A 14,699-nucleotide genomic window follows, 5' to 3' on the forward strand; every position below is an offset into this window, starting at 1 on the left:
TGGGCAGAACAGCTGTTTGTAGTAAATTCTTCTTCAAATAACCAACTCCTACCACCCCTTTGCCCCAGTCGCATCCATTCTATTCTGTCTGTCGTCCTTATCAGGAGAGCTAGGGAGGGATAGCCTTGGTTTCCATCAGGGAGGGAGGGGGAAGGAATGCTGGCCGTAGCTGTCTGTCAGATCTATTAGGGAGAGATAAACTTTGTCTCCATCAGGGAGGGCAGGGGAAGGAATGCTGGCTGTAGCTGTCTGCCAGATCTACAAAGTCCAGGGACTCCCTAGACTCCTGTGGCTATTGTTTTACAAGCCTAACTTTTGCATTAACCACATTCTGTCCTATACACACTTTTCAGGTTCCCACCTGGAATAAACCTAACAGTACATTTCATATATATTAAAGCAATAGAATTAACAGGACTTGGTGGATTAACAAGAGGATTGCTTGAGCCCAGGAGTTTGAGGTTGCTGTGAGCTAGGCTGACGCCATGGCACTCTAGCCAGGGCGAAAGAGCGAGACTCTGTCTCCAAAAAAAAAAAAATAATAAAAAAAATCCTTCTTCCTCAGCCTCCCGAGTAGCTGGGACTACAGGCATGTGCCACCATGCCCAGCTAAGTTTTTCTATATATTTTTAGTTGGCCAGATAATTTCTTTCTATTTTTAGTAGAGACAGGGTCTCACTCTTGCTCAGGCTGGTCTTGAACTCCTGACCTCGAGCAATCCTCTCGCCTCGGCCTCCCAGAGTGCTAGTATTACAGGTGTGAGCCACTGCACCAGGTCTGTTTTCTTCTTGATGTTTTTTTCCCATATACTCTTGGTTTTTTTTTTTTTTTTTTTTTTTGTATGCCTGGTTATTTTTTTACTGATTCAAAGCTGAGTTTTAGTCTTTGTGAGGTCTGATCTATTTGCAGTTATCCCATACATATAGGATAAAGCAATTTAGGGATCCTGGCTAAAATCCTGGGGTGTTTAATAGGAGCCATCCTTCTTAGTGATCCCTGAACTCCAATTTTTATTTTCCTAGCCCTGTGAGACTGCTTAAACCTCTGTTCAGCCTCTCAGCCTTTAAGTGTTTCCTTACAATTCAGCAAATACCTCAAAGGGAATATAACCAAATGATACTTTTGGGATTTGTTTATCTCCCCTCAAATCCTTCTAGCCTTCATAACACTCTAATACCTTTAAACAAACAAAAAAAAATTTTTTTTTTAAATCTAGCTCCTCTAGTTACTCTCAGACTAATGGTTGATCTGGTGTAAGCTAGCCCACCATAGTTGGAAGCAACATTTTTGGCCTCAGTATTCTTGAAGGCAGCAGAATGTAGCACACAGGGTAAGAATTTTTAAGTCAGAAATTTATAGTATTAATATAAAGATTCTGGCCCTATCCCCTAGTAACTTTGTGACCAAGGGAAATATATTTAGCCTCTTGGGATTTATATTTTTCTTATATAAATAATGGAAATAATAATCTCTACTTCACAGGGTTGTTTAAGGGTTAAATATTATTCAAAAAAAAGTTTAGTATAATGTCTAGAATAGACTAAGTATTTATAGATAAATATTTTTGTTTTCTCATCAAGAAAATAGAGTTAATATTTAATAATATATGGCTGCTTTAAAAATGCAATGTGATTATGTAAAACTTTTTATATATTATAATGTACTAGAGAAATAAAAGGAGACAAATTATTTCTGAAGTGTACTGATTGGTTTTGATATGCTAGGCACTATATTAAATGCTTACATACATCATTCAATATTTATAATAAACACATGAAGTTGGAAATTTTATCACCCAAATGAGGCTAGGAAAAATTATGTGACTTGTCCAAGGTTAGATAGTGAGTAGGCGGAGAAGCTAGTGTTCAAATCCAACTCTGACCAACTCCAGAGCCAGAGTTGTAACCCCCCCTCCTGCTCTAACCTCACTAAGCAACTCTTCTCTTTCTTGATTAAGGAAAAAATGTCAGTTTTGCAGAATCTTGCACAGATATTAAGTAAATATTTATTGACTCACTGACATTCACACCAATAAAATATGCTGATACAGTAGTAATAGAATGGATAGCAGTTCAAAAACAAACTTTTAATGTCTTTAACTTCCAACCATGGAAGTAAGAGGTAATTAGGATGGATTAACATAAACTGAGAGTGAGAACAAGTTAAGAATTTGATCATAAACAGAAGTTTTGACCCCCGATCTAGAAACCAGCTTCCCTTGCCATCTGGAACCACAGAATTATCAATCAAGGATAGCTGTGGCTTAGGTCTATGCTGTGTTTTTCCTTATACTTACATGTGAGTCATTTTACTCAAATTGTAGAAGGAATGTGATTCTAGCCGCTGCAGAGTTGCGTCTATAGATAAGTAGCTGAAGGTCAGAAAAATACAAGACAAAGTAGAAAGTTAGTAGGGTTGTAAACTCCAAACATACTATTTTTGACATAACTTCTTTGTCATGGGCTTCCCAAATCATGCAACATGCACAACCCTCATGAGTTCTCCCAAATTATGTTAAAATTAATTGCTATTTTTTTTTCAAATCCCATGATACCTGAACTTTCTCAATATATTAAGTCCTATTCATTTTGAGTTCTCATTCAACTGTCACTTCCTTCAGAAGCTTCACCCGAACTTCCTGATTAGGTCCAATTTATATCCTTGTAGCATCATAAACTTCTCCTTTCACTAATTATCACAGTGGAACTTTTCAATTGTTTGGATGATATTTGATTTATGTTGTTTCTTTAGACTGTAAGTTCTCTAAAATGCAGAACTTTATCTGTCTTTGGCCATTGAGTCTTCTCTGCCTTTCAGAGTGCTTGGCATATAGTAGACTCTCAACAAAATGAACAAATGAATAGATAAGTTACTCAAAGTAGCAAAAAATGAAAGCATTAGAAAAGACCACTAGAATGAATAAGAATTTTTAATGGAATCCCTAATAGCATGGGATTAGAAATATAGTTTCAAAGAAAATGAAGAGAAAACCACAATTCTGTATGAGTGGAACATTGCATTGGGTGGTGACTGCATATGCTCTCAAGACTTCTCTTCTTGATTTTGAATGAAGCTGAAAAATCAAGATTCATCTTAAATTTTGTAAGCAAAAGGTAACTCAAAGTTTTAAGTACTAAAAAAGAAGAAAAGCAAAACTCCTAAATGCAATTTAAGAATATGTAAGGAATGTTTCAAATAGCTTTCTCAAATTCCATCTTGTAATGAAAATGACTAACGTAGCCAAATTCAATGACCATTTTCTATTGAGAGACATTTCTATGACATTTGGGAAAACTAACAGTTAACAGATGGTTTCTGGCTGTACACATAGCAGAAATTCTCATCCGTGGACATACAATTAAACTACTGGTGGGGCTTTTAAAACACACAGATGTCTAAGACTCAGTCTAGGATAATTAAATCAATTTATGAGGAATAGGTCAAGCACTTTTATTTTTCAGACGAGATCAGGCACATTCACAGTGGTATGGCTGTATATGTATTTTTATTTCTCAAAAGCTTTTCTTAGGTAATTCTAATGGGCTAGCCAGGTTGAGTGCAATTGGCCTATTGTTTGAATTGAATCTGTCAGCAAAATATTTTCACTGATACAATGTTTATAAGAGGAGTGCTGATTATTCCCTCCTGAGCTTTTATCTTGGTTATTGTGAGTATTCTAATGGTCCTGTGCTTTCTGTTTTGAATTACCTCTTTTCTAAACAATTATCCTTTGATTTATCCAGTCTCCCAACCCTTTGCCTCTTGTGAATAACAACATTATATAAATGGTTTTGATCCAAATATACCTCCAACATAGAGGAAACAATGGAACACATTGAAAAGAACTAATTTATTGTGTAGAGATTGGGGAGCTTTATCACGAATGATTCTGAGCCCTCTAGATGAGCAAGATTCATTTTGAAGGCTGCCGACTTGTTTCCCTAAGTTTGCGTCATATCCATTGCTCCGAATTTCCTACTGAATTTCTTAGTTAAGAAGTGTGAGCCTTTCTCAGAGTTTTGAAAGGATAGTCATTCATCTCACATTCTAAGACTGAAGTTCCACTTTCTCCAACCTAATAAACACCTCTCTGAAAGGTTATGTTACAGCTCAGTTGTGAAGACAACATGTACGAATCATTTATTCAGCAAGATGAAAGTAATGATTCCCTGCTTGATTATCCCATTTTTGGTTTGTTTGTTTTTAAGACAGGGTCTCACTCTGTTTCCCAGGCTGAAGTGCAGTGGCACTATCATAGCTCACTATGGCCTTGAACTCCTGGGCTCAAGTGATCCCATTGCCTCATCCGCCTGAGTAGCTGGGACTACAGGCACACACCACAATGCCTGGCTAATTAAAAAAAATTTTTTTTTACAGAGTTGGGGTCTCGCTATTTTGCCCAGGCTGGTCTCAAACTTCTGGCCTCAAGTGATCCTCCTGCCTTGGCCTCCTAAAATGCTGGGATTATAGGCATGAGCCACTGTGCTGGCCTCTCATTTTTTAAAACTAGGAAAAAAAATCAGATCCCACTTCTTCAGATTTCCTCTTAGCTTATACATCTTATATAACCATTACAGTGATCACACCATTTGTCATCCAAACTAGGATATTTTTGTGAGTTAAAACAGGGTGCTGTTAATAATTATGCCAGAATAACAGGTGGGAATTTGGACTGTCCCAAACAAACCTAGGGTTGTCTTGGTGATCACATTCTTCCTCCTCGAGATATATGAAATCATTAACTATTATTCATGTATGTGTATGCGTTTTCATTCATCAACTATCTATTGAACATTTACTGTATGTCAGACATCCTTCTGGACAATGGCAATACAGACTTGTTCCCTAGCTTTAAGGAACTCACAGTAGTGTGAGATACAGACAGGTAAATGGCATTAATGTACAAGGTGTTGAGTGCTCTGATGGGATTCAGGCAACAATTAACCCAGACTGGAGAATCCAGCACAATTTCCCTGGAGAAAGCCTTGACAGGGTCTTCAAATCTGCCTCAATGTCCCATATATCTCATCAACCATCTTCTTATTGCCCCCCACTTTTATTTTAAACTTTCTCCTCAAATTTCTAACTGCCACCTCCACTCTCCATCTTAATAGGTAACCATTAATAATTTTAACAATTTGTAGAAAAGATTGAAACCTTGGCATGGGGATTCCTTGAATTCTCCACCAATAAGCCTATTAGTTTACCTGCATCTGCCCCGTCTTTCATTGTAAAGTTCTTATTATGACACAAGAGGTGACCACCTTCCTACAGAAGGCCAACCCTTCTACTTGGATCCCACCCTCCCCTGCCTCCTCAGGGACCATATGCTCTTAAAATTGTTCTTTCTTCACTCTCTTTATCTTCTCCTCCTCTACTGAGCCTTCCCCTGATCCCAGTTACATCTATCTGTTTGTAACTCTCAAGTCATAATCTCTACCCAGACCACTCCCTTTGTACCCGTACATACACAGAACTTCCAATCCTCCTTACTCTCCTTGACTTTTTTCTTTTTCCCATATACATTTTTCCCTTCTAAATTAGGATATAATTTATTAGTATTTATTGTTTTTGGTTCATTGTCTATTTCCTCTCATTCAAATGTAAGCAGGGGTATGTGTCTTTGTCATTTGTTTCCTGATGTATCCCTAGTTCTCAGAGCAATGATCGGCACATAGGAAGGTTTGAAAAAATATTGGTCAAATGAATGAATAAATTATGTCTATGTCCTGATGTTTGCTGAATATACCTGCACCTCAAATGCCATATGCCCCAACTTGAACTCCTGACTTACCTCCTCCCCCTCCACAGCAAATACACAAGTTGCTTCTCCTCTATCTCAGTGAATGGGCTCGTCAACCACACAGGTGCCCTCACTGGAAACTTGGATGCAATTCTTTCCAATCTCCCTCCACCTCCAAATCCATCGACTTTAACGTTTACCAGTTCTCCCTTATTTTTTCTGAAATCTGTGTGTGTTTTCTTTATTCCCCCTCACCCCCCATTATTCAGTTTGCCATCCCCTCTTCCCCCAGGCACTGTGTCAGCCTCTTCACCAGCTCCCCGTCTGCAGCCTTTTCTTCAAGCCCTCACTTCGCAGCACAGCCAAGCGACTGTTTCTAAAAAATCTTATCATTTCACTTGCTAGCTTAAAACCATTGGCTTGGTTCTCAGGGAAAATTTCATACTCCTTCACAAGATTCACAAGACCCTGAATGTGCTTACCCCTCAATTTTATTTTTTTCTACTCTCTCCCTCCCAGCCCGAGTTCAAGCCCCAATAAACTTATTTGAATTCCCAGGAAAGCCTAGGCTTTTCCCTTCTGCTTGGAACTATCTTTCTATCTACTTTTTGCTAGATATTGTAGATCACAGGTCAGGTGCCATTGTTTTCTCCAGGAGATCTTCCCCAACCCCTCTCCTCTGCCAAATTCAGGTAATATAAATGTGAGTTCCCACAGCAGCCAATAACTGAGCCCATCATGGCATTCATCACTCTTGTAGGAATGAAACTGGAGGCTCCATGAGTCTCATCTACTGTTGTGTACAGAGCATCTAGCCAAGTGCCAGGCACAAAGTAGGGCTCAATAAATGCTTGACTGTTACTTCATTTATTCAACAAGCTCTCCAAGTGGAGACACGAAATAGGCAGTTGTACAAGGGAGATGAGAGAAAAGGGAGAGCCCAAGGGGAATTTGAGGTTTTTAGCTTATAGGATGCTAATGGTGGTGCTGTAAAAAGAGAAGGAGCAGGTTGGGAGGAAGATGACATGTCTATTTTGGATATGCTAAGTTTGAAGTGCTGGTGGGACACCAAAGTGGTAACATTTGTAATGCAGGCCTGGATTGTAGGAGTGAGTCAGGGGGAGAGGGATTCATATAGGTATTAGCTGTATAGGGCAATAATGAAGCCAAAGGAATGGGAGTGTTCACTCAAGGAGAGTGGAGTATAGAGGAATTAGGACAAAATATACAAAGAGAGAACTAGTAATTAAGGAAATGGCAAAAATACAATAAAATGGGAAGTTAGGAAAGGAGACTGAGGAAGAGTAGCCAGGGTAGTACAATAAGAAGAGGGATGATAGAAAAATATCAAGGAAACCAAAAAAGGCAGAAATCTGAAGAAAGAAGGGCCTAGTTAGCAATTTAGCCAGGCATGGTGGCACTTGAGCCCAGGAGTTTGAGGTTGCTGTGAGCTAGGCTGATGCCACGGCACTCTAGCCCAGACAAGAGAGTGAGACTTTGTCTCAAAAAAAAAAAAAAAAAAAATCATCTAGGAATTAGAGAGTGGAGCAAAATCAAATAAATATGTACATAAAATTTTCATATACATTAAAAATGGAGATGCCATTGACTTATGCAAGTACAGTATCAAGTATTTTTCTTGACATTTAGAAAATAACATGTCACAAATACAAACTTTATATTTAATAAAACTACTTACATCCTGGAAACATTGGGCAGATTTGAAAATGCATGACTGGGAATGGTTTTCAGATGAGTCTCAATAAGTTTCCTACAAAAAAAAAAAACAGTTACACAATTAGAGTTTTAATCACTGGGCTTTTCTAATAGTTCATCTAAATTATAAAGAACACATTAAAAGCATGACAGTCCTTACAACATACAGTTCATCATACATAATTAGCAAAAATAATACTCAACAAACATAAAAAAACATACAATTTTTTTTCCAACAAGACAAGAATTGGCACTGAGATTTACATGCATGAGACAAATCCTCAAGCTTCATTTATGAATTAGCAGTAAACTAGTGTGCCTTGCCTGATATTGCATTCTATTTGTTAACTGAAGGGCAACATAATATTTCTCAAGTATGTCAGGACTACTGAATTCACATTATGTACTTATCAATAGTGATGTCTTGGAATGCCATCAGAATGTTTATTAAGTACATATTAGAGGAATTAAATGCACTTATTTTATCTTAAAGATTAAAAATAATGGTATGGTTACCATCTTTTGCCCAAGCAAAGATCTCTTCAACCGTTACCTTGATCTACTTGCTGCCTTTGGAAATAACTGACTGACAAGGAGTTAATTCTGCCTCAGAATCTTAAGACATCTTTGTTGAATATGCAACTTAAAGCTATGGCTTTTCCTCCAGTTTGCTTTGTTTGGATACTCTTCAGAAATCTGTTCTCCACACCTTCATGTGTTCCAGTTTGCCTCTCCACCTAGGTACTCTAGTTTTTGAGTTCGTCTCTTAGAGTGAGTACTTGAATAGAATCTTGTATGGAAAAATGCAGGCCTAGTGTCATAACTTACTTTGCATAAGGACAATGCCTCATCACACTAAAGACCTCTTCCATATGTCTGTTTTTGCCATTTAAATATTGGTGATTACACATCATCCATTTAGTACCCTTATTTATAGACAATGGACTAAACACTGTGTATTTTTCCTTCTAGGCTGCAGGGTTATTTCTCAACAATCTATTTCCTTGATCTATGCTTTCTTTGGATACTGTAACCTGCCTAATTGAAGCATCAGAAGGGCCAAATTAATTTATAAAAGGACCTATTAGCTTGGAGTGAGAGGAAGGTGATGTGAATGATTAAAAGAGTAAATTTTAAGCTCTTTTCAGCACCTGTTTCACCTTGAAGCCCAATGTTGCCTTAATATGACTTCAGAAATTCAGGTTCCATAAATTATTTGTCCTCCTTTTAATAACTCCCACTTACATTCCCTTAATTGATTAAAAGCATATTGGTCCAGATCTAAGATTCTGAAGTTAAAAAGATATGAGAAGAACAAGTTGTTCTACTAAAATTTCTGTGTAAAATTGGGCCATGCCAGAGGAAAACAGAGGATAAGATACACACCTATTGGGTATCACCCAAGGATATCAAGTTTCTTAAGCTCAAAGATAGTCTTACAGAGCTATCTTAATGCAAGAATCTTGTGGGTATACATTATTGTAAGACTGCACACATTACTTGTGGGTAATGTGTGTCTAAACTGTAACATTCACTGACTAAAAATATTTGGGTTATCCTGTATTCAAAAGTTAATAACATATATCAAATTAAATAGAAAATTAGAATAAGATTACAATAGTTTCCAAAAAGTTTGACTTGGAACATAAATACCACCTCAATGCAATTTATTAGACTTTGGGTTAAAGATTCAAATAATGTTTATATTCTTTCCCAAAGTATGATTCTCTGAAATATATTGCACCTGTTTCTTTAATTCTTGCTTTCTCTTTCACACACAAAAACACACATACGCTTTAAGTCTGAACAAAGATCTTTTTCCTACTATTGAATTAGTTGTGGCAGAACGTGTCTTAAAAGAAAAAAATATTTGAAATGCTAATGTTTTGCTTAATTCCACAAACAAGATATTCTTCCCAGCCAGATTTCTCACCAAAGAAAAGCCCACCAATACACATAGACCAATAAGTACTATATATTTCAGAGCAACTATCTTAGTAATAATACAATATGAAAATAGGTCATAAACAAAAGTGAGGGGGTGTGTGTGCCAGCAATCCTAGCCTAAGATGAAAATGAATTATCTATTTGTTGAATGAATTTAGTTAATGTCATGATGAAGATAACACAGCCTAGGACAGAAGGCATAATAATGTAGTCTCTGTGCAGGTTCTTCAGCTATAGTTAATGTCAGCAATGCTTGTGAGTGCCTCAGTGGCCTAGGCTACCCGAGTTTATGTGGCTGGTCCCCTAGCTATGGTGCTACTTCCCTGGGGGTGAGGAACCTAACTGGTTGCGCACTGTGGGATCATAGGGCTAATACCTATTTTGAAATCTGAAACAAGACACCCTATTGGTGTTCTATAGTAAAAAAGTGTAAATAAATAAGAAACAACATAGATAGAATTGCCCTTAAAATATATTTAGTTCTCCAAGTTGAAGCCTTATGGTTTTCCTAAAATATTAAATTAAAAATTCCTAGACAACACACTCGATATATTTACCATGAGTCAAATTATTATTCAATTAAAAATAAGTTTTTACATATGTTTCTTTATCAAAATATTACTAACAATACCTAGTCAGTATCACTAACAATACCTAGGCTCACTTTGTCTCCTAAGTGTGTAGTTCCTTCAAAGGTGTGACTGTAGAGTCACAAACTGGATGATGATTCTATGCCGAGAGTGAGATGGCAGGGCGGAGGAAACTTATTCACTTCTAAACACAATGTTGTGTATTGTATGTCACTGATAGGTCAGCTTCCCATCTCCCCTACCCCCTGACGTGAGAGTGTGGACAGGTTTGTAAGATCCAGGGCTTATGCAGGACATATGTGGATACTCAAATTTATGAGAGGCAATCCTAGAGATTTTCTGATTGTTTTATTAATTGAGGCAACCAGTCAGAGCTTCCTCATTTCCAATATATCTCAGTTTTCACAGACAGGTCTAGAGTTTTATCATGCTATAATTTTATATGAAAAAGGCATCAATACACAGTGTATACCCTGGGAAACCTCCACTGTCATAATAGGAATATGTCATGATCTAAAAGGCATGTTTGTCCATGTATACTATATCCAGAATGCATTTCATACTGATAATCTTGTTGATTAAAACAAACAAAAAAACATGTAAGAATAAAACCACATGTACATTTCCTCCTGAAATCCTCTAAATTAAAAAATAATAAAAATGAGTGCACATGATTTTATATCTTGATTGAAATAGTCTATGTGGATGGGAAGTCCAAATGCACCTGTATCTGGGAGGTCATACTCAGTTCCATTAGAATCATCAAAAACAGTCTTTAGTAAAGTCTATTGGATTTAGAAAAGCTGGTTTCATGAAAAACAAAATGACTGGTAAGAGAATTTAATTAACCTCTATCTCCCTGAATGATTTTTAAATGGTGCTTATATTTTTTCTTAATTTATTGAGAGAGAAAAGGATTAATGCCAAAATATGTCATCCCATATGATAATTTAAGTAGAATTTACTTTAAAATTCAGAGTAAAAATTTCAGATTTTTAAAATATATATATTTTGGGCATGATAACCTTGAGCTCAATCTTTGAGGCAAAAAGTGGACTTAAGCAAAAGCAATACAATTTTTTTACTTGCAATTAAGTGAAGGATCAGTTTTCTTTGGTCTTTTAGCCAAGAGACAAGGGAAAAAAGATTGAACTTGGTCTATGTTGTTTAAGTATTAGAGAGCAGGCAATTGAAAATTCTCTGTGAAAGTGATTTCTTTGTTTTCCCTAAGAGCTCTTGAGAGTTCACATTGGAACGTTAGCGACCTTGTTTATACCAAAGTTGTACCAGCCACCATCAACTGCCCTCTGCAGTGCAATAAATATGCCCCAGTAATTATGGGTACTAAGTTTCTAGAACCTATCAGCACCATTCCTTAAACATCAAGGGCTGGTCTTTGTGACAAAAGAGGCTTTGTGCAGGACTCTCACTGACCCTAACATAATTCTCAGCACATCTACCCCATACTGTAGTCAAAAGGGCAGTATTAAGTAATTACACAGTAAAAATTATTTGGAGACAGTTTTAGTGAGTTATTTTTATAGTGCTGAAGCTTGGAAATCCCAGACAATGTTGTACAGTCTCAATAAACCATGTAACAGACAACTGGCAGGGATGTAGAGTCCCTGAGTATATTTGTTTAAGAAAGGCCAAGTTATTATTTCACCCTCTTTTCTTTAGAAAAATGTCAAATGTTTTGATCAACCCATAGGTCATCAGGTAGGCCAACTTAAGAACAGTTTCCCAGAATGGCCCATACTCATTTCTGCCACTTAGTACGGCAAATTTTTATTTCCATGAAGTAAGCATAAATGAACTTAGATTGGTTTGGGTTTTTCCTTATCAATACATTTTAAAGCTTAAAATCAAGTCACATATTTTTACTTATTTTCTCTCCATCGTAATCATAAATAATAGCTAATATTCACTGAATGCTTTTGTGTCCCAGGCTCTGTGTTAATACTGTTACATGGGTATTTTCTCATTTAATTTTCACAATGATACTATGAGATAGGTACCATGATCATCTTTATCTTGTAGGTCAGGAAACTGAAAGTTAGAAAGTTACTCGTTCGAGGATCTTGCTCAAGGACTACAAGACTGCACACACTGGCACACATATACACACACACAGCCCTTAATATTTTGTCATATTGCCTCTATGAAAATATTTTACATTTAGTATCTATGACTATTGATGACTATTATATGCCAGAAGGCAATAAATAAACTGCAGAAAGTATGAATGCAGACCTGTAACAATCCCAATCAGAGCAGCTCTCCTTTTTCTCCCTCACTCCATGTCTCCCTCCTTTCTCTCTTCCTACTTTTACTATTATGCTGTATGGTCTGCCCTTCTGGGGTTTGAAATATAGATGAGAAGGTAATGTATATTAACATAATCCTCAAAAGTTAATCATAGAAGCATTTTATAACATTGAGTAAAATAGGATAAAGCAGATAAAATAGGTACTCATAATTTTAAAAAATTTCTCAAAGATTTTTATAGCTGAAATAAGGAATGCTGTCTCAAAGATATGAAAATAAGTTTCAAGTAGGAAAAGTGAGTGAAATAACTCAGGGAAAATCTCAATGGCCTTTATTATGGTTTTTAATTCTTAATTATGTTATGGTTCTTAATTCCTTTAAAGGTTATAGAATGATTCACATTTTCTGTTTCTTCCTGTGTCGGTTCAGTAAATTGTATTTTTTCTAAGAATTTCTCCATTTTATCAAAATTTTCAAATTTAGGGACATAAAGTTGTTATTAATAATATCTTTAAATGATATCATGATGTTTTAATAAATGTAGGCTCTCCAGTAATGTATCCCCTTTTCATTTCGTATTCTTTTTTTTGCCAACCTCATGAGAGATTTATCAACTTTATTAGTCTTTTCAAAGAACTAATTTTGGATTTTTAAAAAATCTTTTCTGTTAAAGATGTTCAAGTTATCTGATAATTCATTATCTGAATCTCCTGTGCATCCATTTCTATTGCTGTTGTTTCTCTTGATTTTTTATATCGTCTTCTCTTTTCATTTGTTTGATTACCTTTTATTGTGTACAAGAAATTACATATGAAAATATTGAAATCATTTGAAGCCTAGAATTATCTTCCCCAAGGAGGATTTACATTTTATTTGACAGGTAGTTTGGGGCACCAGCAATCTTAGATCACCTTAATCCAATTACAGGAACTAAGGAACTAAGATGATTTAAAACTGGACTTCAGTCCCCAGTTTTTTCCAGTTACCACTTTCTCCTAGGTGGAGCCCTTTGGGATCCCAACTCAATGTGTGAAGGTTTATCAGAGATCCCTCTTCTTCCACCTCCTTGCTTTTCTGCTACATGCATTTTGTTTAATTATGTACTTAATCTTAGATCAGCCTTAATCTTAGATCAACCTTAAACAATATACTTTGAAAATGAGGAAATCAGTACTTAAACTACCTCCCATCTTCATTTCTCTCTAGGTCCAACTTTTTGTTAGTTATGTTATTTCATTTATTTAATTCATATATTAGTATATTATATCATTTATTATATTTATATTCTGTTTTGTAACCCTAATTCTCCCAAGTTATTTTAACCTTAGTTTTACATTTAAAATGACTCAATGCTTACAGTTCATCATTTATATCTTGGTTGATGTAGTTGGCTAACAGTTTTTTAAAGCTCAGGTAGTTTTTTCCCCTATGTTCTTGAATATTCAAAAAAAATTATTGCATATGTAAACAGTGAATAATGGAGCCCAGTGTGTCTGGGTATATAATTTGGGGGTTCACATTTTACTTCCCTGAGAACTTCTCAGACATGACTTCATTATCCCTAGCACTGAATGTGGAGAAATTTGAAGCTAGCTTCATTATTTAGTTTTTCAGCTAACGTTTTTATGCTGCCACCTTTTTTGAATACTCTAGGGTTCTTTATTTTTCATTGAAGTCCCTTAACTTTACTAGATTATGAATGGGTATTAATGAATATTTATGTCTGCTAGAATATTGTGTATCCTCTTAATTCTATAGATTCAAGTATTCTTTTATCTCAGGAGTCTTTTTTGCCATAGCTTTGAATATGTTTGTTCTCCATTTGTTCTGTTCTTGTCTTTAAAAACATGTGTTGCACCTGTTCAATTTCCTTTTATGTTCTGTATCTACAATTTTTTCTCTAGATTTTATTTTCTATTTTATTTTGCTTGGTTTTCTGAAGGTTTCATGAATGTCTTGAACATTGCTGTTCCCATCAAAGCCTTTATTTCTGTAATTATTTTATTTTGCTCTTTTACTTCCATCTCAAGATCTGCTGACTCATTTTTTAAAATTTTTTTGTTGTCTTTCCCCTTTTTCCTTGAGACTTTGGATTTCAGTTTTGGGATCCTTATTTGGAAAGGCCATCTTATTCATCATGTTTTGTGTACTCACAGATAACAGTCACAATTTTTATCTGTTATGGCAATAAAAATATTTTTGGTGGAGGTTCTTTTTATGATTTTTATGTTCCTTTTCTTCTTTATATGGATAGGATTTTTTTGGTATAAATCCTATGTTAAGTCCTTTTTGGTAATGAGGGGATTTTCTCTGGTTGTGGCAGAATAATGTATGAGACTATGGGAGGGGCCAGAGAGGTGGTCTGGGGTAGTAGAAAGATTTTTTAGGCCATGGCAAAGTCTCAAATAACGAGTGTATGTGTGTGCATGCACACA

General features: G+C 35.9%; 1 protein-coding gene across 1 annotated transcript in view; it reads right to left on the reverse strand.

The window, feature by feature from the left end:
- Positions 1-14,699, reverse strand: part of TSHR (thyroid stimulating hormone receptor) — a 136,944-nt gene that overhangs the window by 61,979 nt on the left and 60,266 nt on the right. The window contains exons 2-3 of the mRNA XM_045554681.1: positions 7,443-7,514; positions 2,297-2,371 (exon numbers count right to left, since the gene is read on the reverse strand). Of these exons, the coding sequence (XP_045410637.1) occupies positions 2,297-2,371; positions 7,443-7,514 (147 nt within the window). The remainder of the gene's footprint in view (positions 1-2,296; positions 2,372-7,442; positions 7,515-14,699) is intronic.

This window comes from Lemur catta, chromosome 1 (genome assembly GCF_020740605.2).
Source record: "Lemur catta isolate mLemCat1 chromosome 1, mLemCat1.pri, whole genome shotgun sequence".
NCBI classification, from domain to species: domain Eukaryota; kingdom Metazoa; phylum Chordata; class Mammalia; order Primates; family Lemuridae; genus Lemur; species Lemur catta.